We start from the raw sequence: 27,520 nt of genomic DNA, 5'->3' as shown, positions 1-27,520 counted from the left end.
CCCGCTAACCGAAGTTACCCCATTTTACGGTAATAGATGAAAAGGTTGATCTGGATGGACCAATGAGAGTATATTTTCATATACTATATGTCAGGCTATTTAGTGATTCCCATTGGGGCTCTTCTAAATCGGTCCCACTCAGAACGATCAGTAACTATGGGAAGATTCCGCCGTCGTCGCTACCACTTCCTCTTGCTTACAGGCCTGTACGCATGGGGGGGGGGGGGGGTGCAGGGGTGCGACGCACCCCCCCCCCCCCAAAAGTATACAAAAAGTCCCAAAATTTCAGATTTTTGCGGACAAAAGAGGTCCAAATTTTGGGAAGGAAGTCCACTTTTCACATTATTATGTTTTGATGAATCAAAGTGTGTGAAAATATTTGATCCAACACATAATAATGATAAAATTGGATGCTTTACGCCCAATTTTTATAGCTCGGCCAATAAATATGGGCTCAATCGATCCAATTTCATAATTTCCCCCCTCCCCTTGAAAAAAGTCCACTTTTTCAAAATCAGCACCCCCCCATGAAATCGTGCGTACGGACCTGCTTGCTTACATGGGGTACACACCTCCTCCGGTGGTTCAAAAAGTTCCAAAAAGGTTTTCATAAAAGGTATAAAAATAACAAAATAAACTTTATTAATCATTACCAATTTTTTTGCTGTCTTCAGTAGATAACTATCGCTTTAAAAAGATCATTCCAAAAGGGATTTCCAAAAAGGTTTGATATAGCCTAAAAGGTGTGAAAATGCTATAATAATCTTTCTTGATCATACTACATTTAAGAAATTAAAAAAGACAGATTATTTTCGATTTTAATTTATGTTATCGTGAGCAGATAGTATATGCAATTTTACTGTAGGTCTAATTAAAGCACTTCACGTGGTATTTTAGTACATCACTGGACCATCATGCAAAAAGTAGGAATTCGAAAAAAAATGAGGGCATGCCACCATCTCAATTGATGTTGATCAAATCATAACGATAAATTCCACTACGAAGTGTCATCATTGACAGTGGCTGGTATTTCTTCATATTCCTTGTTATGATAGGTTTGCATGATGTCCATAGCATCTTGGTAACATATATTATCAATATGCATTCCCTGTCCCTCATGTCGTGATCCTCTATTACCGGTGTACACGCCAGGTCTCAATGTCCCAGGTACAATATGAGTATTATAATACACATCTTCAGCATTTGATTCTGGTTTATGTTGTCTGAAACAGTGAATCAAAACATTTGGTGAATGAAACTACCATGCAGTAAAATAAGCCTTATGTGATACATCGATAAAGGCCCTATAGATGTATTGCATCGATAACCCAAACGATAACCCAAACCTTTAAAAAGTGAATTAACTAATCTAAATAGACTAAAATACAATAAAACTAGCATAGAAATGTCTATCATTGGGAATATCAAATGCACGCTGGTCTAAGTTTAAACTCTGAAAATACCTAATCATCGAATCTATAGTATTTGATTGGGGTCCTATGGACACTATAGTGGGTTCTATTCAAAATGAGAAGAAATTTCTGATCAAATAAATGATCCGTAATCATATTTTTAAAAAAAATCACAAGTTAAATAGCCGGCGCACATTAACGTTGAAAAATCACGAGCATCACACCGGATTCGAACCGGCGACCTTCGGATCACTATACTAAATCGACGATTTAACCGTTAAGCCACGAGCACTGCATGGAGAAAAGATAGGTCCTACTCTTTACAACAACTCCTTGTCAACTTACTTTCTCCAATACAACAATCCTATGATAACCACAATGATGATGACAAATATCGCAGCTCCTGTACTAGCACCTATTGCAATGTTTCTGGAAGTATTTCCTGTATCAATAAGCAAAATAAAGACAAAATGAGACGTTAGAATGCAAAGGGACCAACGTGTGAATGAATCCAAATGCATCACTTAAGTAAGGGATGAATCATTACCAGGATGGGCGACAAGAAATCACAGTCGTACTGAAAATAGTCTCTTAGGTGGCTCTAAAAAGAGCTGTTTACAGTCAGCTAATTTGCTTTTGCGTTTATAACAAATCGGAGCGCAGCTGGATAAGTCATTAGGAGCACAGCATCAGCGGCCAGTATAGATTTGTCAGCCAATTAGAAGACGGCAGTGTCTGACAGCTAATATATTGCTACTTCCAGCCACACCTGGTGAACGCTCACTTAGCAACTTTTTCTATCCGACGGCTTGTCAGGGATTCGCATCATGTAATGCGTTATGCGTGTGTGGATGGGTGTGGAGATATGGTGTGAGGGGGTGTGTGGGAGGTGTGTGTTTCCACCTTTCTGCCAAGCAAGCATGAGCAAGCATGATGAACAATGGTATTCGGGATTTTACCCGCCATCGACTGCAATAATGTGTGTCAATTAATTATTTACCTTTCACAGGAATGTCCATTTCAGTTGTAGACCCTGTGTAAGAAATAAGAACAATTAGGGTCTATTAGGACCTACTTGTTGGTGAACTTCATGGTTGAAAGTTGGTTTGAAATAGTATAAATTACCATAAAAGCAAATACTAATCAAGGCATAAGCCTATATATTTCAGTTTTAAGACTTTTCAAATTACAATGAGGTAGTCCTGTCATTTGTCTCCTACCTATACCAGTTGTCATGTTGCAGACTTGTCCTGTCCATGGAGGGACGCATTGGCATATAGAGTAAGTGAGATCAGGTGATACAAAACATTGTCCCCCATTCTGACATGGGTCTGGTTGGCATGGTAGTGATTTATCAACTGCATGAGAAAAAAAATCATTCCAATAGATCATTGCCAGCATAATTCGGCCGTATACGCCACTATCTAAAAATATTGGAATAGTGTATTTGGTAATAGAACAAAAATATAATTTCATACGCATTTCATATACTTACGCTAACACTCTAAGTTTGAGGGGAAAAACGTACAAAATGTCTTTGTATTTTCTGGTCAGCAGGAAACAGTTATAGAAGATCCCTGCATGCGTGGATTGAGACACTTCTATACAGAAGTGTTTTTAAAAAAAAACTTTTTAAACTTTATTTTTTGTATTTAATTTGGTAATAAGTAACATTGTACTTTGTAGTAATTCGTCTCCCATTTTGGACTTACTTTCACAATTTATTCCTTGGAAAACTGCAGCACATTCGCATATATATCCAGGACTTTCGGAGCTGACGAAACATGTTCCTCCGTTTTCGCACACATTTGTTGAACATAAAACTGTTGAAGAAGTCTTTGGTACTGGATAAAAGAAGATGACAGTGACTACTGAATTGATATCGTTGGAGTAACGCAATTAAAATGGTAGAAGCTCTTTGACAGTGACTAATGAATTGATATCGTTGGTGTAACGCAATTAAAATGGTAGAAGCTCTTTGACAGTGACTAATGAATTGATATCGTTGGTGCAACGCAATTAAAATGAAAGAAGCTCTTTGACAGTGACTAATGAATTGATTGATATCGTTGGTGTAACTCAATCAAAATGGTAGAAGCTCTTTAACAGTGACTAATGGATTGATATCGTTGGTGTAACACAATCAAAATGGTAGAAGCTCGTTGACAGTGACTAATGAATTGATATCGTTAGTGTGGCACAATCAAAATGGTAGAAGCTCTTTAACAGTGACTAATGAATTGATATCGTTGGTGTAACACAATCAAAATGGTAGAAGCTCTTTGACAGTGACTAATGAATTGATATCGTTGGTGTAACACAATTACAATGGTAGAAGCTCTTTAACAGTGACTAATGAATTGATATCGTTGGTGTAACACAATCAAAATGGTAGAAGCTCTTTGACAGTGACTAATGAATTGATATCGTTGGTGTAACACAATTACAATGGTAGAAGCTCTTTGACAGTGACTAATGAATTGATATCGTTGGTGTAACACAATCAAAATGGTAGAAGCTCTTTAACAGTGACTAATGAATTGATATCGTTGGTGTAACACAATCAAAATGGTAGAAGCTCTTTGACAGTGACTAATGAATTGATATCGTTGGTGTAACACAATTAAAATGATAGAAGCTCTTTGACAGTGACTAATGAATTGATATCGTTGGTGTAACACAATTACAATGGTAGAAGCTCTTTGACAGTGACCAATGAATTGATATCGTTAGTGTAAAGCTCTTTAACAGTGACTATTGAATTGATATCGTTGGTGCAACACAATTAAAATGATAGAAGCTCTTTGACAGTGACTAATGAATTGATATCGTTGGTGTAACACAATTACAATGGTAGAAGCTCTTTGACAGTGACCAATGAATTGATATCGTTAGTGTAAAGCTCTTTAACAGTGACTATTGAATTGATATCGTTGGTGTAACACAATCAAAATGGTAGAAGCTCTTTGACAGTGACTATTGAATTGATATCGTTGGTGTAACGCAATTAAAATGGTAGAAGCTCTTTGGCAGTGACTATTGAATTGATATCGTTGATATAACGCAATTAAAATGAAAGAAGCTCTTTGACAGTGACTATTAAATTGATATCGTTGGTGTAACACAATCAAAATGGTAGAAGCTCTTTGACAGTGACTACTGAATTGATATCGTTAGTGTAAAGCTCTTTAACAGTGACTATTGAATTGATACCGTTGTGTAACACAATCAAAATGGTAGAAGCTCTTTGACAGTGACTATTGAATTGATATCGTTGGTGTAACGCAATTAAAATGGTAGAAGCTCTTTGGCAGTGACTATTGAATTGATATCGTTGATATAACGCAATTAAAATGAAAGAAGCTCTTTGACAGTGACTATAAAATTGATATCGTTGGTGTAACACAATCAAAATGGTAGAAGCTCTTTGACAGTGACTACTGAATTGATATCGTTGGTCTAACGCAATTAAAATGAAAGAAGCTCTTTGACAGTGACTAATGAATTGATATCGTTGGTGTAACACAATTACAATGGTAGAAGCTCTTTGACAGTGACCAATGAATTGATATCGTTAGTGTAAAGCTCTTTAACAGTGACTATTGAATTGATATCGTTGGTGTAACACAATCAAAATGGTAGAAGCTCTTTGACAGTGACTATTGAATTGATATCGTTGGTGTAACGCAATTAAAATGGTAGAAGCTCTTTGGCAGTGACTATTGAATTGATATCGTTGATATAACGCAATTAAAATGAAAGAAGCTCTTTGACAGTGACTATTAAATTGATATCGTTGGTGTAACACAATCAAAATGGTAGAAGCTCTTTGACAGTGACTACTGAATTGATATCGTTAGTGTAAAGCTCTTTAACAGTGACTATTGAATTGATACCGTTGTGTAACACAATCAAAATGGTAGAAGCTCTTTGACAGCGACTACTGAATTGATATCGTTGGTCTAACGCAATTAAAATGAAAGAAGCTCTTTAACAGTGACTAATGAATTGATATCGTTGGTGTAACACAATTACAATGGTAGAAGCTCTTTGACAGTGACTAATGAATTGATATCGTTGATGTAACGCAATTAAAATGATAGAAGCTCTTTGACAGTGACCAATGAATTGATATCGTGGGCGTAACACAATTACAATGGTAGAAGCTCTTTGACAGTGACTAATGAATTGATATCGTTGGTGTAACACAATTACAATGGTAGAAGCTCTTTAACAGTGACTACTGAATTGATATCGTTAGTGTAAAGCTCTTTAACAGTGACTATTGAATTGATACCGTTGTGTAACACAATCAAAATGGTAGAAGCTCTTTGACAGCGACTACTGAATTGATATCGTTGGTCTAACGCAATTAAAATGAAAGAAGCTCTTTAACAGTGACTAATGAATTGATATCGTTGGTGTAACACAATTAAAATGATAGAAGCTCTTTGACAGTGACCAATGAATTGATATCGTTAGTGTAACACAATTACAATGGTAGAAGCTCTTTAACAGTGACTAATGAATTGATATCGTTGGTGTAACACAATTACAATGGTAGAAGCTCTTTAACAGTGACTACTGAATTGATATCGTTAGTGTAAAGCTCTTTAACAGTGACTATTGAATTGATACCGTTGTGTAACACAATCAAAATGGTAGAAGCTCTTTGACAGCGACTACTGAATTGATATCGTTGGTCTAACGCAATTAAAATGAAAGAAGCTCTTTAACAGTGACTAATGAATTGATATCGTTGGTGTAACACAATTAAAATGATAGAAGCTCTTTGACAGTGACCAATGAATTGATATCGTTAGTGTAAAGCTCTTTAACAGTGACTATTGAATTGATACCGTTGTGTAACACAATCAAAATGGTAGAAGCTCTTTGACAGCGACTACTGAATTGATATCGTTGGTCTAACGCAATTAAAATGAAAGAAGCTCTTTAACAGTGACTAATGAATTGATATCGTTGGTGTAACACAATTACAATGGTAGAAGCTCTTTGACAGTGACTAATGAATTGATATCGTTGATGTAACGCAATTAAAATGATAGAAGCTCTTTGACAGTGACCAATGAATTGATATCGTGGGCGTAACACAATTACAATGGTAGAAGCTCTTTGACAGTGACTAATGAATTGATATCGTTGGTGTAACACAATTACAATGGTAGAAGCTCTTTAACAGTGACTACTGAATTGATATCGTTAGTGTAAAGCTCTTTAACAGTGACTATTGAATTGATACCGTTGTGTAACACAATCAAAATGGTAGAAGCTCTTTGACAGCGACTACTGAATTGATATCGTTGGTCTAACGCAATTAAAATGAAAGAAGCTCTTTAACAGTGACTAATGAATTGATATCGTTGGTGTAACACAATTAAAATGATAGAAGCTCTTTGACAGTGACCAATGAATTGATATCGTTAGTGTAACACAATTACAATGGTAGAAGCTCTTTAACAGTGACTAATGAATTGATATCGTTGGTGTAACACAATTACAATGGTAGAAGCTCTTTAACAGTGACTACTGAATTGATATCGTTAGTGTAAAGCTCTTTAACAGTGACTATTGAATTGATACCGTTGTGTAACACAATCAAAATGGTAGAAGCTCTTTGACAGCGACTACTGAATTGATATCGTTGGTCTAACGCAATTAAAATGAAAGAAGCTCTTTAACAGTGACTAATGAATTGATATCGTTGGTGTAACACAATTAAAATGATAGAAGCTCTTTGACAGTGACCAATGAATTGATATCGTTAGTGTAACACAATTACAATGGTAGAAGCTCTTTGACAGTGACTAATGAATTGATATCGTTGATGTAACGCAATTAAAATGATAGAAGCTCTTTGACAGTGACCAATGAATTGATATCGTGGGTGTAACACAATCAAAATGGTAGAAGCTCTTTGTCAGCGACTACTGAATTGATATCGTTGGTCTAACACAATTAAAATGGTAAAAGCTCTTTGACAGTGACTAATGAATTGATATCCACCTTTATGGCTATAGAGCAAATGGTAGACAAAGTTACTGCAGCAGTTGAAAGAAACGAAACAACTATTGGAATATTTCTGGACTTATCAAAAGCCTTTGATACAATCGATCATAACATACTCTTACATAAATTAGAACACTATGGCTTTCGTGGTATTGTGTTGAATGGTTCAGAAATTATGTAAGTAACAGAAAACAATATGTTTATTATAATTCTTATGAATCAGAATCGCACGATATTATATGTGGTGTTCCACAACGATCAATCCTGGGGCCACTTCTATTTATACTCTATGTTAATGATATAACTAATGCATCTAAAGTACTCGAATTCGTCCTTTTTGCAGACGATACCACCATTTTATACTCCCATAAAAACGTAGAACGCCAGACAAACCTTGTTAATGAAGAGTTAAAGGAAGTAAGCAATTGGTTTAAATCTAATAAATTGTCAATTAATGCTACCAAAACAAATTACATGATACTTGGCACACCCAAAATGACATCGATGAATCAAGACCTGCAAATCACACTAGATCACACGGCTTTAGAAAGAGTGCATCAAACTAAATTCCTTGGTGTACTAATAGACGAATGTCTCACTTGGAAATGTCACATAGATTGCGTATCTAGAACAATTTCAAGAAATGTCGGTGTCATGAATAAATTGAAACATTTTGTTCCAAGTCGTATTTTATTTACACTTTATTGTACGTTAATATTACCTTATTTGAATTATGGAGTACTTTTATGGGGAAATACATGTAAATCTTACTTAAATAAAATTGTAAAAATTCAAAAATGGGCTATTAGAACGGTGGCAAACGTTCACTATAGAGATCACACAGTGCCATTGTTTGCTAATTATAACATATTAAAAGTTGAAGATATGTACACACTGGAATTAGGTACATTCATGTACAGGCACTCTATAAATGAGCTGACCTGTTCATTTGATAATCATTTTACCAAACGTTCTGACATACATAACTACAAGACACGATATGTAAGTGACCTAAATCTAACCAAAAATAAGAAAGTCTTTTCTGATCATGCCATACGTACAAGAGGTCCCATTCTTTGGAATTCTTTAGATAAAAATCTGAAAGCTTCAAAATTTCAACATTTCCGTAATCAATTCAAAACAAAACTGATCTCTAAATATAATTAATCTTTTCCGTGAGTGTCCCTTATTTAAATACAATCGTACTATATGGTATTTCAGAATATGTGTTCAATAATATACATTTGGAAAACTGTTGGAAAAGCTTGTGTAGGCTATTTCATTTTTCCTCTCTGATCGCTAGAGTATGGAACACTGCAAAGTAACTTACTTTCACAATGCTGTCCTTCGAATCTCCCAGTACAGAAGCAATGGTGCCCAGTTGCAGTGCTTACACACGTACCATCGTTATTGCATGTATTTGATGAACATGATGTTTGTGGAGCAGTTGGTGCTTTAAAATCAAAAATACAAAACAATAATAATTATAAATAGTCTATTTAAATGTTCACGATTACACAAGATGCAAGATATCAAATCATAATCATTGTGTCACTCTAATAAAACAAACATATTATAGAAGTATTGCAATTAGGAGTTATGTCAAATCAGACCATGGATTAATTAACTTACTTTGACAAGTTATTCCATCGTATCCTGTTTGGCATAGACAATGAAATCCTGATGACGATACAGTAGAGGCAGCACATGTTCCTCCGTTCGAACATGGGTTTGAATTACATGGCGACAGCCACGCTGTTTAGAAACAAATAGAGAAAATATCATTGCGAGAAGTTAAGAGTTCGCTTTTGTGTTGTTGTATTATGTTTACTTATTAACGTATTGACGATGGCAACACAGGATTAGTTCTAGCACGTTTCTTCTTCTTCTTTCTAGCACGTTTCTTCTTCTTCTTCTTCCAGTTGTAGTGAAGGCTTCTTGAAAAGAAGATTAGTCACTGCAGAGTGGTGGGTGCGCAGACATATGACGCAGACAAGAGATCACAGGTGCAAAATATGTACAGTGAAGTGCTGATTAAAAATTGATGCTGTCTGCTGTCTAGATAGAGCCGTCCCTCAGGATTATTCCCACATGGTCCAATCCCATTTGGTCCAATCCCACTTAGTCCAATCCCATTTGGTCCATTCCCACTTGGTCCATTCCCACTTGGTCCAGTTCCCACTTGGTCCAATCCCATTTGGTCCAATCCCACTAGGGCCATGTCCCACTAGGGCCATGTCCCACTTGGTCCATGTCCCACTAGGGCCATGTCCCACTTGGGCCATGTCCCACTAGGGCCATGTCCCACTAGGGCCATGTCCCACTAGGTCCATGTCCCACTAGGTCCATGCCATGTCCCACTAGGTCCATGTCCCACTAGGGCCATGTCCCACTAGGTCCATGTCCCACTAGGTCCATGTCCCACTAGGGCCATGTCCCACTAGGTCCATGTCCCACTAGGGCCATGTCCCACTAGGTCCATGTCCCACTAGGGCCATGTCCCACTAAGGCCATGTCCCACTTAGGCCATGTCCCATTCAGACCAATACATAGGCCTACGTGTACATGAAAAGATGACAAGATTTAGAAGAACAGAAAGGAAAAAGGAGATAAGGAAGAAAGAAGCAGTAGGACAAAGTAAGAAGATAGAGATTGACTGTTTGCCAACATAATGATGGAGAATGGAAATGATCCATAAATGATGATCTTGTCCATAATTATGTATGTGTATATGCATGTGAAAAAGAAGGCATGAATGGAAATTAATATTATCTACTAGGTTTGTAAATTGTGTTGGCAGAAATTTGTGCAAGAGGGGTTTGCCCCCCCCCCCACACATATATATATTTTGCTTATGTTATCATCCAAATGTTTGTTTGTTTCTTTCTTTCTTTGTGTGTTGCAGGGTTCGATTTTTGCCAGCTAAAACATGTTTTGCCGGTAAAGTGGCAAAAACCCCGTTTTTGCCCGGTTTAAACCGGCAAAACTGGCAAAAACTCACTATAGTCACTGAAATATGAAAATGTAACACAGAAAGCTCATAAACAGTATAACACAAAACTTTTAATGAATCATTCAACATTATTTTTTGTCTCATCAAGTCCTTGGTTTTGAATTTGATAAATGCCACATTTCGGTTAAATGCACTTGAGCAATGAAAACGCATGCCTTTAATTTCTTAATAATAATTATGTTACTTATAATTATAAAATCTGGCCTTGTTACACTCAGAAAATTATTTTTGTAACTTAATCATTTGTTTTGAGATGAAAACACTGATCTATAAATCACTTTTTTAGTGTTTGCCTTCAAAAACCGTTCTTGCCAAGCAGTTAAAACCGCTACCTCAGACAAAAAAAAAAATTACACTTTCGGAGTACAGTTATCCAAGAAGGTCTAAATTAAAAAACAAATTTCTTAGGGACACTCAACTTTAGAAGTGATGGGTATGTGCCTCGGCAAAATTTTCTATCCGATGAATTGTGTACCCAATGACCTTTTTTTCAAAATGTTGTACCAAATGACCACATTTAGATTTTTTTTTATAACAATCCCATTTTTTGAAACAACATAAGGCCCCTACTCACCGACTCCGGTAGGCGCATACCTGTCACTTTTTTAAAATATCCCCTCCCAAGAATAATACAAAGCGGCCACTTTTTCCTGTTAAACTGTTCAAAATAACCCATAAAAGCATATTTTTAGAGAGGTGAACATTTTTGTTGCATGCTAGTGAGTATGGAGGGGGTCCACATTTTACATCCAATTTTTATTGCGGTCTTTTCTTGGATAATTCAAATGAGTAATGACCTTCATGCACACTAATGTACACATGTAGATAAACTGTTGTGATATTTAGCCAAACAAAAATTTATTTCTTCTGCCCATCAGTATAATGATATAAAATGAAGACATACAAAATTACTTGAAATTCAATTTATATACATCACAAAGAAGTATAGAGTGAGAAAACACAACCAAGTGAGGACATGGCCCTAGTGGGTAATGGCCCAAGTGGGACATGGACCTAGTGGGACATGGACCTAGTGGGACATGGCCCTAGTGGGACATGGACCTAGTGGGACATGGACCTAGTGGGACATGGACCTAGTGGGACATGGCCCTAGTGGGACATGGCCCTTGTGGGACATGGACCTAGTGGGACATGGCCCTTGTGGGACATGGCCCTAGTGGGACATGGCCCTAGTGGGACATGGCCCTAGTGGGACATGGCCCTAGTGGGACATGGCCTAAATGGGACATGGCCTAAGTGGGACATGGCCCTAGTGGGACATGGCCCTAGTGGGACATGACCTAAGTGGGACATGGCCCTAGTGGGAATGGCCTAAGTGGGACATGGCCTAAGTGGGACATGGCCTAACTGGGACGGGACTAAGTGGGATTTGGACCAAATGGGATTGGACCAAATGGGATTGGACCAAGTGGGATTGGACCAAGTGGGAATTGCCCGTCCCTCAATGCCATCTTGAAGGATCCTTCTTTAAGGAGTTCCAATCCTTACTTGTGCGCGGGAAGAAGGGAGATAGGTACACTTGCGAGCTGCAATATGGCGTCTGGTGTTGGATGTTATGGCCTCTGGTGTTGGATGTTGCTTCAGTGATGTGATCTTTCCAACTGATGTCAACCGGATCAGAGTGAATCCCGTAGAGCATGGTTAGCGACGTCTACTTGGTAGCGACGTCTACATAGATAGATGGCGCTCTGAGTGTGAAGACGTGAATCATTTGGGTCTCCGAGAAATCGGCTAAAATTTACAATTTCATACTCCTACGCAGCAAATATTCTGCTTGAACCTGAAATTTATTGTTTCAAGAACCCGTCTAAAGGTATATCTACAATTTATATTAACTTATATGATGACATCCGTGACTTTGAACCTAATATTATTGTTGTGAAACGGACCTACACTGACTGATACCAAAAATTCACAGTCAGTCAGCTAGTGCTACCACAAAGGAGATCGATACATCGATTCGGACATTGATCTACATCTACCGATAGACAATACACATAGTGAAAACATGTCGGATGACACACGATCGGATGATAAAGTGACACAACAAGTTAGAAACAGTAGTATTGCCGGCGACTCTGACGTGAGTAACTCTGATCTGAAACAATTTATGCTAGATATGAGGAAAGAAATGCGGGAAGAAATGTTGGATATGAAGAATGACATACTCTCAAAATTGACTGAAAACCAACAAGATATTAAACAAATCAAGGATGATTTGACAACGGTACGGTCTACTCTTAACGATGTAGAACAGGCAACTAGTTCCCACGCACAGAGGCTTGACGATATTGAGCAGAAGAAAGTTCCAGAATTAAAAGCTGAAATGGACAAAAAGGTTCAATTACTAGAGGAGAAACTGTTGCTCCTTGAGATACATGACAGGAAGAGAAATTTACTGGTCTATGGCGTAGAAGAAGAAAAAATGAAGACACAAAATGGTAATGCTGGATGTGTGGCATCACAACTATTCATGTTCAGAGGAACAGTTAGAAAGAGGTGTAGTTATGACTTCTTGCCACCGTCTTCCCCAATCACGTCATGCTAGATGCGATAGTGATGGGAAACTACCACCACGACCAGTGATAGTGCGCTTTGGATTTGATTCCGATAGAGCATTCTTTGGTAACCTGAACAATATGAAACGGGGTTGCAAACTTCGTGTACTTGACGATTTGCCACCAGAAATGAAAAGAGAACGTGGCAGACTTGCTTCCATTGCTTATAACATAAGGAAGGAGCAGCATCAATCTACAAAGATTGTTGTGGCTGGAACAAAGGTGTCATTGCAGTACAAACCTCGAAATAGACCAGATTTGGACTGGAAAACTTACAAGGATTCAAATTAACTGAACTGAACTCATATTATGTACAAGGGACTACCCCGGAGAACTACAACAGACTAGTGTCAGAAAAAGTTTATGCATCAAAGAAATTACCTTATAAATAAATACCTTGTAAAAATGTGTTCATAAAACTATTTATTTTTAGAGAGATATAGCAAAAAAACACCAAAAACAAAATATATTACAAAATACAAGTGAGGTGTCTATAATTATGCAATATGGAGACGTTCTTATTTTGGCAATAATCATGAAATAACCATGTCAAATAAAAAAAAAAAAAAAAAGAAACCAACCAGGTTAAGTAAATGAAGGAAATACTGTATATAAGTCAAAAGTCTTAAAAAGCTCTTTGAAAATTTGAAAATGATACTTATAAAGTATACAACAAATTTATTTATGTTCGATTTCAATATTTTGCTGATTTATTTTCTGTCTGTTTTTCAGGGGACCCAGATGGTTTCTACCTTATTTGATTTGTTTGCAATTAACAAAGAACTTTAATTGCAATTATTTTTTTATCTTTTAACATTTTTGTATTAGAAATTGGTAAGAGTTATATATTGTTGGTGTTTTCTTTCTGTTATGTCTGTTAATATTAAGGATGTATGTGTTAAGTGCTCAAAATTGTAAAACAATGTCACAAGGATATATCATGTAAAATTTGTAACGGTTACGTTCATAAAAAATGTACCTTATTAAAGCCTAAACAATTAAAATGTCTAAATCCAAAGGATTGGATCTGCTCGAAATGCATTGAACCCATTGATAATAGCGATAATTCTGATATCGAAGCAGAAGCTGACAACTTAAACCAAGCATACCACGTTAATTTAACAGATACAGACCTAGAAAAATATAATGACATGGTATTTAATCCATTAACATTTGATTGTAATTCGAGCAAGATCTATAGTGATGTAGTAAATACTGTAAACGACGATATACACGATTGTTCATATCTTACCCCTACACAGTTCTGTTCAGATCCGAAAGCAAGTAGTGGAAACTTTAACATGTTAAATGTTAATATTCGAAGCTTATCCAAAAATTTCGCTAAATTTAAACAATGTATTAATACGCTAGATCAAGATTTCGATGTTATTGGTATTTCCGAAACACATTTGAAAGACACACCTCCGAATATGTATAATCTTCCTGGCTACAATTTAGAATATATGAACAGGATTGGACGAGGTAAAGGAGGCGTGTGCCTTTATATCTCTGATAAAGTTAAGTATAAACTTAGGCCAGACCTTTGTCATGCCCACTCTAATTATGAGTCGTGTTTTATAGAAATTGAATGTAATTCTTCTAAAAATGCTGTAGTCGGTGTGTTATACAGGGCTCACAATTCAATAAATGACTTTATGACGGATTTTGACCCTCTTTTAAAAAAATTAACATCAGACAGAAAACAGATATATATAATGGGTGATTTCAACATTGATTTACTAAAGGTAGATAGTCACAGACCCACTCATGATTATCTTGAACTTCTTTACTCATGTTCATTGACGCCTACAATTTATAAACCAACTAGAATTACGCCAACATCAGCTACAATTATTGACAATATTCTGACAACCAATGAAAATATAATCAAATCGACAATTTTGATTACAGACATAAGTGACCATTTTCCAACTACTTTGTCAACCAATCTTGAAATACATAAACGAAATGAAAAAACGAATAAGGCAACTTACAAAAGAATTCATAGTGATGTTAATGTATCTAAGTTTAAAAACGACTGTCAGAGGTTAAATGGGACGAAACTCTTGACAATAATAATGCAAATGATGATTATAATACATTTATTGATACTTTTAATACTTTATATGATGATTGTATCCCATTAAAAAAATGCACGGGTAATAGAAGAAAAGAACCAATAGCACCATGGATCACCAAAGGTTTACTTAAGAGTATTAATAAAAAGAATTTATTGTATACACAATATATTAAATCACCTAATCCTAGAAATTGTCAATTATTTAAGACATATAAAAATAAGTTACAAATGCTTCTTCGAAAATCGAAACGAAAATATTTTTTCTCTAAGTTTGAGCATGCTAAATGCAATATGAAACAAACATGGAAAACAATCAATGATGTTATTGGACGAAGCAAAAAACAATCGACTCAAAGTAAATTTAAAGACGAAGGTGGCAATACTATCAACAATCCTCAAGATATCTCAAATAAATTTAATGATTTTTTTGTAAATATAGGTCCTAATCTTGCTTCAACCATTCAACACAAAGGGAAACATTATTTTGATTATCTAAACGATACCATATCTGGGAGTATGTACCTGAAACCAATTGTTGAACTTGATATAATCAAAATTATAGATAAGTTAAAGTTAAATAAGAGTGGTGGTCACGACAATATTGGCAATCTAATCATAAAAAAAGTAAGTCGAGAAATTGCCAAACCTCTTAATATGATATTTAATTTATCTATTTCTACCGGAATTGTTCCAGATAAAATGAAAGTAGCTAAGGTCATACCACTTTTCAAAAAACAAGATGTTGAAGTTTTCTCAAATTATCGTCCCGTTTCTCTCCTACCATGTTTTTCCAAAATTCTTGAAAGATTAGTTTTTAACAGATGTATGGATTATATTGATACTCAAGGAATCCTTAACACTAAACAATTTGGTTTTAGACCAAAGCACTCAACCTCTATGGCTATTGAACAAATGGTAGATAAAATAAATTTCGCGGTTGAGAGAAACGAGACGACTGTTGGAATATTTTTGGACTTGTCTAAGGCATTTGATACAATTGATCACAATATTCTCCTTCACAAACTAGAACACTATGGCCTTCGTGGCATTGTCTTAGACTGGTTCAGAAGTTATTTAAGTAACAGGAAACAATATGTATCTTATAATTGCCATTCATCAGAATTGAAAAATGTAATTTGCGGAGTTCCGCAAGGATCTATTCTCGGCCCTCTTTTATTTATACTATATATAAATGATATAACTAATACATCTAATATACTTGATTTCATCCTCTTTGCAGATGATACAACAATTTTATATTCACATGAAAACATAGAAAAGCAAGTCAATCTTATAAACAAAGAACTAGAGGAAGTGAGCAATTGGTTCAGAGCAAATAAATTGTCTGTTAATACCAATAAAACAAATTACATGATACTAGGAACGCCAAATATGACACAAATTAATGATCTGAGAATCATACTTAACTACACTACCTTAGAAAGAGTACAACAAACCAAGTTTCTTGGTGTGTTAATAGATGAATGTCTCACTTGGAAAAGCCACATAGATTGTATTTCAAAAACAGTGTCAAGAAATGTTGGTGTCATGACCAAACTAAAACATTATGTACCAGAACGTATTTTACATACCCTTTATTGTACTTTGATAATGCCCTATCTTAATTATGGAATACTTGTATGGGGGATACCTGTAAAACTTACTTAAGTAAATTAATGAAACTCCAAAAGTGGGCTATAAGAACGATAGCAAACAGTCACTACAGAGAACATACAGGACCGTTGTTTGCAAACTATAACATCTTAACTATCGAAGATATGTACACACTAGATTTGGGTACATTCATGTACAAGTATTCTATTAATGAACTCCCTCTTATATTTAATAATTATTTTTCCAAACGCTCTGATGTACATAACTACAAGACAAGACATGTAAACGACTTAAATTTGACTAAAAACAAAAAAGTTTTTTCTGATCACGCAATTCGTACTAAAGGCCCCATCCTTTGGAATTCACTAGGTATTTTTGTGAAAAACTCCAGATCTATTAAACATTTCCGTTATCAATTAAAAGAAATGTTAATCTCAAAATATACTTAATATATTATCTTTAAGCACCGTCCTTGTCTTGTCTTTTGGTTAGTGATTCCTTTTTATGTGATGTTTGATTGATTTTTTGTATAAATGTTATTTGTAACTTTATAATTTCTAGGGGAGGCGATATATCTGGCCTTATTGGCCTTCCAGCCTCTTCCTCCATAATGTGTTGTTTTCTGTAAATTTTTAATTTGATTGTTTTTGTGAATGCCAGTTTTTTATGGAAATAAAATGAATGAATGAATGAATGGTAGAGATGGCCACTGGAGCTCATTGGCGTACGCAGGGGGGGGGGGGTGTTACGTGTGTGAAACACCCCTTGGATCTGTTAAAAAAATAAAATGAGGGAAAAGAAAAGGCAAAGAAAGAGAGAGGGGGGAAGAGAGAGAGAAAGAGAGGGAGAGGGAGGGAGGGAGATAGGGGGAGGAGAGGTGGGAGATGAGCAAGGCATACATGTAGGGGACATATTATCACAATAATATCATATAGGCCTATAGCCTTAAGAGGGTACTACACCCCTGACCAATTTGTGCCTAATTTTGCATTTTTCTCCAAAATTATAGCGCATTGGTGATAAGTAAAACATGTATATTATAGGGGCAAGGACTACAACTACTGCACTGGAAATTTTATTTCAGCACAGGCAACAGTTGTGGAGTTACAGTAAAAATGAGGGAAACCCAATATTTGATCAATAAATCAATAACTACTTGCCTTGAGTTGCTGAATTTTCAGTGCAGTAGTTGTAGTCCTTGCCCCTATAATAATATCTTACTTGTCACCAATGCGCTATAATTTTTGAGAAAAATGCAAAAATAGGCACAAAATTGGCCAGGGGTGTAGTACCCCCTTAACAACCCCCACACAAATTATCTCACCCCATAACCGGTATTGACCGGTAACATATGTAAATGTGTTAATTGTTGATACATGTCAACCCCCCCCCCCCTCATCACACCCGGCACCCCTGGCAACGTACGTACGTTAAGGTTTTAATTGTTAATTGCCTACATGTTTACACCAACACCCCAGCAACGTACTTAAAAGTTTTAATTGTCAACCCCATCATCACGCTTTTGCATTTCTTACACCGCATTGCGCCATGTTATCAGTTGAAAACCGTTTGCAAGCTATAGATGATTTTTACTTTGTAATCTAAATCTAATCGCTTTTCAAAAGAATATGTTAAAATAAAGCATATTTAGACAGTATTTTGCATTGAAATAGTGGAAAAATTATGCACCGAATGGCTTCAATTGGACCTTCATTTGCAACATTTCTGAGTAGGGAAAACTTTATCACGAAAGGCTTCTCATATAGACCGTCATTTCACAAGTTTTCGGCTTTTTGAAACTAATATTTTACACACTAATAGTGCCAAAATGGTCCACCAAATCGCTTCAATTAGGTCTTCATTTTGCAAAAGTTTCTTACTTCTGAGGGGGGCACATGTGCCCCCCTCAGACACCCCCTGCATAGTGGATAAACATGTGGCCATATTCGCTTTCGACATTTACCAATTTGTGTTTAACATAAATCATAGGCCTACAATTATAGGGAAAACTTGTCCACAAAAGGCTTCGTGGACCGTCATTTCACAATTTTTCGGCTTTTTCAGACTAAAATTTTACACACTATAGTACAAAAATGGTCCATCAAATCACTTCAATTAGGTATTCATTTAGCAAAATTTCCTACTACTGAGGGGGGGCACATCCCCCCTCACACAACCCTCTGGCGTCGCGCAAGCGCGACGCGATGTCCACTACGCGGCCATTTAATTTTTTTTATCATCACACCCGCCTTGAAAAATTCCTGCGTACGCTACTGCTGGAGCTCACTCAGCAGGGGTCAGAAGTAACACTTGATCTGCGGTCGTAGGTGTTGGTAACGTACCGTATCTGACACTGTTTCGCTGGACTTGTTCCACCAGGGAGGTAAATAAGTATAATTTACTGGGTGGGCAATTTAATTTATTTTTGCCCTCAAATAATGGAAAATAATTTACTGGGTGGGCAGCGATAATTAATGTTATCCAGGCATTTTGATTTTTGGAAATGTAGACCTGGCTTTGATGTATAACGTGGACATTACCCTCACCATAATTGCATCTTCTGCCAACTTTTACCATATTCATGAAACATTGTATACCATTCACTTTGGGTATTTAGAAATCTTATACTAATTATCTCTCACCATTACTCTTACGTAGGAAAAAAGCAGTAAAATTAGATGGTAATTATTATATGGTGTCCAATTTTTTGTGTGCAAAATAATTTACAAATAATTTACTGGGTGGGCACTTTTGGGCAATGGGCAAGTTGAATTTACTGGGTGGGCAAAATAATTTACTGGTTGGACAAATGCCCACCAGTTAACATGTTATTTACCTCCCTGTGTTCCACTTTCTTGATGATTCTTTGAGTGTGAGGGTCCCATATACTCAGCAGTAGGTCTTACATAAGTCGTGTACGTAGCCTCCTTAATCCTGCGACTGCTGTGGTAGAAGTTGCGCTGGAGAAATGCACGGGTGGAATTTGCGTTTTTGGTGGTGATGTCTACATGGTCGTTGAAACTCAGTTTGTTGTCTATGTTGAGACCAAGATATTTGGCAGATGCCACTTCTTCAAGAGTGATACCATGAATGCTGTTGGAGAAGGTGATTGGTTTCCACTTCTTGGTAACTCGCACCACCTGGCATTTGGCTGGATGAAATTGCATAAGCCATGTGTGTTTCCACTTCTGCAAACCATTGAGATCGTCTTGCAGTAAGGAAGCATCATGATGGGACGATATCCTCTTGTACGGGGAGGGCGGGTTAGTGTAGTGGTCTTCTCACTCGCTTCTCACCACTGTGGCCCGGGTTCAATTCCCCGCGGTGCCACATGTGAGTTTGGTTGCCGATCCATGCTCGTCCTCGCAGGTTTATCTCCGGGTGCTCCGGTTTTCCTCCTGCTTCTAAAATCGGACCTCTTCCCATATCCCTGTCCCGTCATATCTGGAGGCATCCCTTGAATTAAGTAGCCTCTGAGCACTATTGGGTTTAGCCTGGCTTCGGCCGAATGTTATAAATAAATAAATACAGTACAGTAACATCAGCAAACAGGCGGGTTGTCGATCTCTTTACGCAGTCCGGTAGGTCGTTGATGAATGCCAAGAAGAGCAACGGTCCCAGAACGCTGCCTTGTGGTATGCCTGAAAACACATTGGCTTGAGTGCTGATTTGGTCATCAACCAGGACTTGCTGTGTACGATGGCTGAGGAAGTCCGTAACCCATTGAAGAGTAGGTCCACGTATGCCGTATTGCTGGAGCTGTGCAGAAGAAGCCTATGTGAAACCTTATCAAAGGCTTTAGCAAAGTCCAGCAATATTAGGCCCTATGTCTGTTTGCCCTTTTCCTTCGATCCCCTTGGCCAGGTCATTTATGGACAGGATTAGTTTAAAATGTTATAAGCATGACTTTACTGAAGACATGCCACCTTATGGACTGGCCAAGAAGGTCTTCTTTGGAGATCTTAAATCTGGAAAACGGTTGCGTGGTGGACAGAAAAAAAAACACGTTTCAAATACACGCCTAAAGTATCTCTGAAGAGCTTCAATCTTGATCTGGAACAGTGTGTCCCCTAGCTCAAGAACGAGACTCATGGTAGAGAGTATTATCATAGACGGAGCTGTCAATTCTGATAGGATCGAGGAAGCCGAGACCCAACCAGGGTCAGCAGAGAGCGTTCCAACCAATCTTTCATGTCATGTTTTTCACAGATCGCTCCGCGCACGGATTGGACTCATTAGCGATATACACGCACTCATATGGTTGTCATCAATTTGATGGAGAACCAAAGAAGGGCGAGATGTCAAATAAGACCTTGGATTAATCAACTTACTGTGGCAAGTTATCCCATCGTATCCTGTTTGGCATAGACAATGAAACCCTGATGACGATACAGTAGAGGCCGCACATGTTCCTCCGTTCGAACATGGGTTTGGAGTACATGGTGACAGCCACGCTGTTAGAAACAAATAGAGAAAATAGTGATATTTACCATGTTTACATGGTACAGTATTTCTAAACAACAACGTGTGGGTTTTTAAAATCCATGCATGAAGACCATTTTTAGATGTAGGCTATAGCACCGATCGTACTTCAGCCTTAAAAAACACCCTACAAACATATGACACTGAATTACCGCGTAAAATTACCTGTAGTGCAAGTGTTCCCTCCCCATCCAGGTGGACATGCACACACATAGGATAAACCATTATCTGATGTACAAGTGCCTCCATTGGCGCAAGGGTCTGGGTTACATGGCGACACACCCACTACAGAAAAAAATATATAAGGTTAAATGTGAAAGTGTTGCGTCACAAAGGGGTGGTGGTGGGGGGGTGGGTGTGTGAGATGTAGTACTGTTTTGAGCTGTTAGTTCCTGCTAGCAAGAATGAATGATGTACATGTACACAACGATCCGAGTCAAAGATTTGACCCAATTCAATTTTGACGACAATGCACTCTTTCCGTTACCGGGTACGACATGTATTACTAACTTTGGAAGTGATATGTACAGTTTTGCTATAATGTAAACTTGTGTTAAGTGATGAACAGGTCCCGTAGTGACAAGTTTTGTACAAACAATCAGTTTAAATGACTCCATTTGTTATACTCCACGCAACTCACGGGTACTAACTACCTGAAACACGCATTACTCTGACAATCACATTAATAAAAGTATTTCCTCCTAGGCTATACGCGACACTTTATAACAGGTGTTTCTGTGTTCGTTTACTGGATACTGTTTTAGCACTCATCAACAATCAACATTTGGTGCAAAACATAAATTATTTACATACAGAAATAAAACAATCTGTAATGATGATCCAACTTACTTGCAGGAACAACTCGTTCACTCTGAATGCCGAAGTAGATATTATCCACAGTGCCTTGGCTAACCTTTATAGTCGCTCTGTAAAGAAAATATCACGAGCTTAGTTCATAGATAAGTTTGGGCATTTCGGCGATACTTGTATGATTATAATGATCATCATTCTTCACGAACCAACGATTCATGAATTAGTAAATTGAAAACCGCTACCCAGCAAACACAAAATGTTTTTAAAACGTTTCAAACATGTTATATGGGTTTGGTTTATATAAAAACATTTTAATAACATTAAATGTCGGGTTATAATTATAAAGGTCATGGAAACGTTTTAAAATGTTTTGTATGAAAACACACTATAACAATATTTTTTTTAATGTTTTCAAAATGTTAGAGTGCAATATTTGTTGCAAACATTTTTTGCTAAATATCATTTGCTGACACTTAAATAGCTTTATGTTAGAACATTTGCAGTAGGTTATCAACAAATGTTTTTGAATGTTGTGAAAACGTTTTATACCCTTTATATGTCCTTTATGTAACTCTACATTTAAACGTTTTCTGGCATCCTTTTCTAACCTTTTGCGAATGATGTCGAAAATGTTTTGAGTTTGCTGAGTAATCAATCAATCAATCAATCAATCAATCAATCAATCAAATTTAACGTCAGTGTTGTTTTTTACAGTCATTAAATGAACTTTTTTTAGATGCAATCATAATATTATCCCAGTGGGCACACCTCACGTTGAAATCACGTTGAAATTTCTACATCGAAATTAATTTCGACGTTGAAATCAGGTTGAAATCACGCTGTATTTGCAAATGGACTTCAACCTGATGGACTTCAACCTGATTTCAACCTGATTTCAACCTAGAGATCAGTTGAAATCAGGTTGAAATTTCAACGTTGTATCAACGTTGAAATCAGGTTAGGTTGAAACTTTGACGTTGTATCAACGTTGATTCAACGTCGAAATCCTAACCTGTGCCCACTGGGTATGCCATTACACTCGTAGTTCAAATATAACACAGTACCTGTTGACTTTTACCATATAATAATCTGTATACGGGTAAAGGCCATTCATATTCCATTCACACGTTGCTTCCTACCTAAAAAATATATTTCTGCCCTGTACATTACTGGCAATATACTGGTACGACTGTGCAGTTGAGACAAAACTGAGATGGAAGATTGTGTTCCTTCCTGACCCGCAGGTTGTTGTCATTCCACCTTGCTCAGCCGTCCATATGCCGATTGGTGTCCCTGCAATTCCGGTATTGGAATCAAATGCTTGGATCACCAGTGTTATACTGGAAACGTCACCAAGATTAAATGGCTCCAGTGTGACTATGGAATAAATGGGGGAGTGTGTGTAAGTATATGAAAGAAGTAAGTAAGCGTTTAGGGAGACAAGAAACATAGATGGAGAGAGATAAAGAGGAGATAATGTGAAGGGAGATTATGAGATAAAGGACCACCGTTAACAACAACATCATCAAAACCACCAACACCATCCACCGTGAGCAACCAACACGAACATCCCCAACAACAACACCAACACTTAGGCCTACACCAACACCACCACCACCACCACTGAGCACCACCACAACCACCACGACTTTTTTTTTGGTCCAAGTATTTTACATGTTCAGTGTTTTGGTGGTGTACGACATTTTGATCGCGTGTGTTACTGTGAAGCGCGAAAAAACTGTCAATTTTATACTATTTCCCCCCAAATAAAGGTAAAATTTGGTGTTTACCGTGCCATTATTCGATTTTGCACTGTGGGGGATTATAAGGGGTCGATATTTTCTTTAGGGTTGATTTTAATGAGGGGCTTAAGATTTTCTTTTGGAGGGGTTGACCGTTGAGTTAGCAAAACAACTCATTTGGGGGAGTCAATCCCCTAACCCGCCGCAAAGACAACACTGCCACCCCTATCCCCATCAACACGAGCATCATCAACAATACCAACACCTCCACCACCACCACCACTATCACCACGACCAACACGAACATCACAAACACCAACTACACCACCAACCACCACAGCTAAGCCATGCACCACACACCGACATCGCCTGGCTAATAATAATTACTTGGTACACCAGAGATACTAAAATCAATACCCGGGATCGATACACGTGAATGTGCTATGCGCGATTTTGATATTCAGACGAAAATCTTTGGATACCGGGGTAGAAAATGATGAATATCTCCCGTAAATGATTTCGTCTAAAGAAACCAGATGTGGTTCCTTGCACTTGAATATATGTGTTGAACAGATATGATAGTCGTTAGCTTGCGTCTTGAGAAAGAAGCTTGTGTCTTGAACTCAAAAACTGACAATAATTCTGATTTTATATGTGCCGAATTATATAGCGCAGTGTATAGGCCAATCGTGGGTAGTCTAAAAGCATATGACCTATGGCGTACCATGTTCGACTCACACACAGCGAGGTCAGTCACCGGGCAATTGTCAGTAGCCCTAGTCAGATGTCCTTCGGCCCATTATGCGTCTCAAAACTATTAAACAGGTCGGAACAAAATGGCCATGCGTGGCGGTTGATTCAACCTACCATGTCGATTTCTGCCATGAAGATATTGGGGCGATGACACTGTGCACCACCCCCATTACCACCACAAACACGAAAACACAACAACACTAACACCTACACCACCACCACCAACACCACACACGAATATCACCCACCATCAACACCACCACCAACAATAACACCAAAACCTACACCACCACTATCCAAGTGACCACAACCATCACCACCAGTCCACCAACACGAACACACAATACCTACACCACCACCGCCACCAACAAGTATACCACCAGCACGAACACCACCAACAACACCACTTGTACCATTACCACCACCACCACTGCCTTCCGTCACCCCACTAGCTACCACCACCGACATACACCGACACCACCCACAACACTACCTACAACAACACCACCACCCTATAACCCCCTAAATACCTGTAATTCTGTCTTCCTCTACATAGGAAAGCACTGATGGTGTTAATAAGAAATAGATATCTGTCCCAGGTGCTGGTGCCAAATGAAAGTAGGTATCCAGATTTCCATTAGCAAAAGTTTCCACAACATTTAAATTCAGATAGTCACATACATCTAAACCGTCTTGTCCTAAAACTTCTTTTACTGCTATCTTCACGATAATTGCTACAATGCATAATGGCAGAATTGTAATTCCATAGCTACATACAGTTCGTCCCATATTTCCTTAAAATTCAGTCTCGTTCCTTTAATAATCCTGGTTCAAATAAAAGCAACATGTTATATATTACTTATGTGTAAATTCGTACACAATGGAATAAAATATGTAGGTGTAAAGAATGGCGAGACCTGTCAGGCAGATTTTATTAATCATCCAAAGTTGTATGCTACTTGCGTTTTTCTATTGTTCTCACCAAGGTCAATGTTAATATAAATAAAGGAAATCTTGCTAATAATATTCGACATTCTGTATTATGCGATTCTAAATACTATTTTGATTAAAAATCTACCACTTTAAAATCTGATATGTATTTCTTATAACTCACTACCGGTACTTACCCTAGATACTTGGCCGGTTTCCTAACCAGCTTCTGCAAAACTGTTGTTTCTTCTAAATAGTGTGGCCATCAAGTGCAGGTGTATAGGCTACCAAGTTCCAATTATTAAATTGATACGAGATACTTAAATTTTACGCAATTCATATAGCTACCGATGTATTCGCAACAAGCCCGGATAACAATGTAGGCCTACATATCATGATGTTTTGTTGACCTGTAGAGTACATGAAAATAGTTATTCATGTTAATAATACAAAATACATGTACCTGTCGTGAACTCCGCATGAATAATAGTTTTGGAATTTCGATTATTTATTTTACACCAAATTATTAATAGAACACAACAGGCATAGCTCTATTCAAGCGGCAAAAGGTATACAGGTCGCATTCAATCTTAAACTTGTTTTGGTAGCTACCTGATTTCTTATGTCAGTAACTTAATAATCGCGTATAATTATGTATTTATAAGTATGGGGGAATCTCTCAAAATATTTGAACGTTTCAATTGTCACCTATTGTTCTTCAGTTGTTAAAGTAAAAAAAGTGTCACAACAATTTTGTTCTTCTTATTTTTATATTATTATTATTATTATTATTATTATTTATTATCTTTACCCAGGGTATGCCCGAATCAGCTTAAAGCTGTTCTAACCGGGGCCCTGCAATATACAATTAAGTTACAACAATATTAAAGGGCAGGTCTATAGCAAAAACAAGTGTATCTCTATTCGAAGAGAATAATTATTACATTACATTATTTTGTCTCGAGAACCAAAAGCTTGTTGTGTTTTCCAGCTGACATTTCCTTCCTTTAGATTCCCTAGAATTCTCTGAATATACGAAAGCGTTCATACTCTACTTATTGTTTCTGTGATATTTGATAACAATCAAAATGCTTACAGTCAAATCTGATTTTCCCTTCAGCGTCGTCGTCGCCACAACCACGCATGCATATTGAGCCTGATATTGAGCGTCAATACCGTGATTTCATAGACGGGTTACTTTTCCGCCACATTGCACATTCTTTTGACTAGAATGTGTTAACTTAAAGGGGTGTCTTCATTTGTTTCCAACTATATAATATATGAAATTTGACCTAAATATGAAATTGTCTTGTAGCTCCACATACGGCCGCATGTCATTGTAATCATGTTAATAGTTCACCAACCATTCCCTTCCATTTATCACATCTCTCAGAAGTCCGAAAGTCCTCACTGTGACCAGTCCGCAATAATTCTCCTGTCTGCTCATGATGATACTTATTATTGACCTCTCTTCCCCACAGCATTTAAACTTCCTCCTTTGTCTTTTTGCTTGTTCAAGTCACTTTTTCCATTCTTCTCCACACCTATATTTTGAAAGAGTCCAGTCTCCTCCGTCCTCACATCCTCTTTCTGCAGTGATCATATCTCAACTCCATAAAGGTCAAATTACATACTACTGACTTTGCTATTCTCTTTGTGCCCTTGTCTAGGCTTTTGGCAAGCCAAACTTTCTTTTTTATTGAACATGTTAAATGCCGCATTTGGCCCTGCTAATCCCTGCACTTGTCCGACTCATCATCCTCTGTAAGCAGACTACCCAAGGTATCTGAACTGCATGACCTGCTCCGCCTTCTAGCGATGGTGATGTTTAAAATCTGACCTTCCTTTCTCGATACATTTTGATCACTTTGATCTTCTTTACGTGCATTTTCATTTAAGCTGTCCATCATTCTTTGAAGACCTGCTTTGGTATTTGGTTGGGTCATCTGCAAATCGCACACCCTTCAATAGCTACCCCAACAGGTACACCCTCTTCTATTCTTTTCAATGCTTTTATCATCATCATCTCATATAGAGAAGAGCACCGGTGACAGTGGACATCATTGACGCAGTCC

At 37.4% G+C, this 27,520-nt stretch overlaps 1 protein-coding gene across 2 annotated transcripts; it reads right to left on the bottom strand.

Moving 5' to 3' along the window:
• Positions 1-356: 356 nt before the first annotated feature.
• On the bottom strand, positions 357-25,902 carry LOC140156020 (uncharacterized). 2 transcript variants are annotated; one of them, XM_072179115.1, is made up of 13 exons: positions 25,643-25,895; positions 25,046-25,340; positions 23,160-23,397; positions 22,057-22,133; positions 21,373-21,492; positions 21,057-21,179; positions 9,072-9,194; positions 8,770-8,892; positions 3,125-3,256; positions 2,633-2,770; positions 2,413-2,445; positions 1,758-1,854; positions 412-1,223 (listed from the first exon to the last, which is right to left on the bottom strand). In XM_072179115.1, the coding sequence occupies exons 2-13, from the start codon at positions 25,302-25,304 to the stop codon at positions 998-1,000; spliced, it is 1,689 nt and encodes a 562-aa protein (XP_072035216.1). In that variant the 5' UTR covers positions 25,305-25,340; positions 25,643-25,895; the 3' UTR covers positions 412-997. The 2 variants fall into 2 exon arrangements, with proteins under 2 accessions (XP_072035217.1, XP_072035216.1); XM_072179116.1 differs by lacking the exon at positions 3,125-3,256 and having other exon boundaries at positions 357-1,223; positions 25,643-25,902.
• Between the last annotated feature and the right edge of the window lie 1,618 nt (positions 25,903-27,520).

The sequence above is a fragment of the Amphiura filiformis genome, chromosome 6 (assembly GCF_039555335.1).
Source record: "Amphiura filiformis chromosome 6, Afil_fr2py, whole genome shotgun sequence".
NCBI lineage: Eukaryota > Metazoa > Echinodermata > Ophiuroidea > Amphilepidida > Amphiuridae > Amphiura > Amphiura filiformis.
The sequence above is the reverse complement of the archived record's forward strand: the minus strand, read 5'-3'. Positions and strand labels throughout refer to the sequence as shown.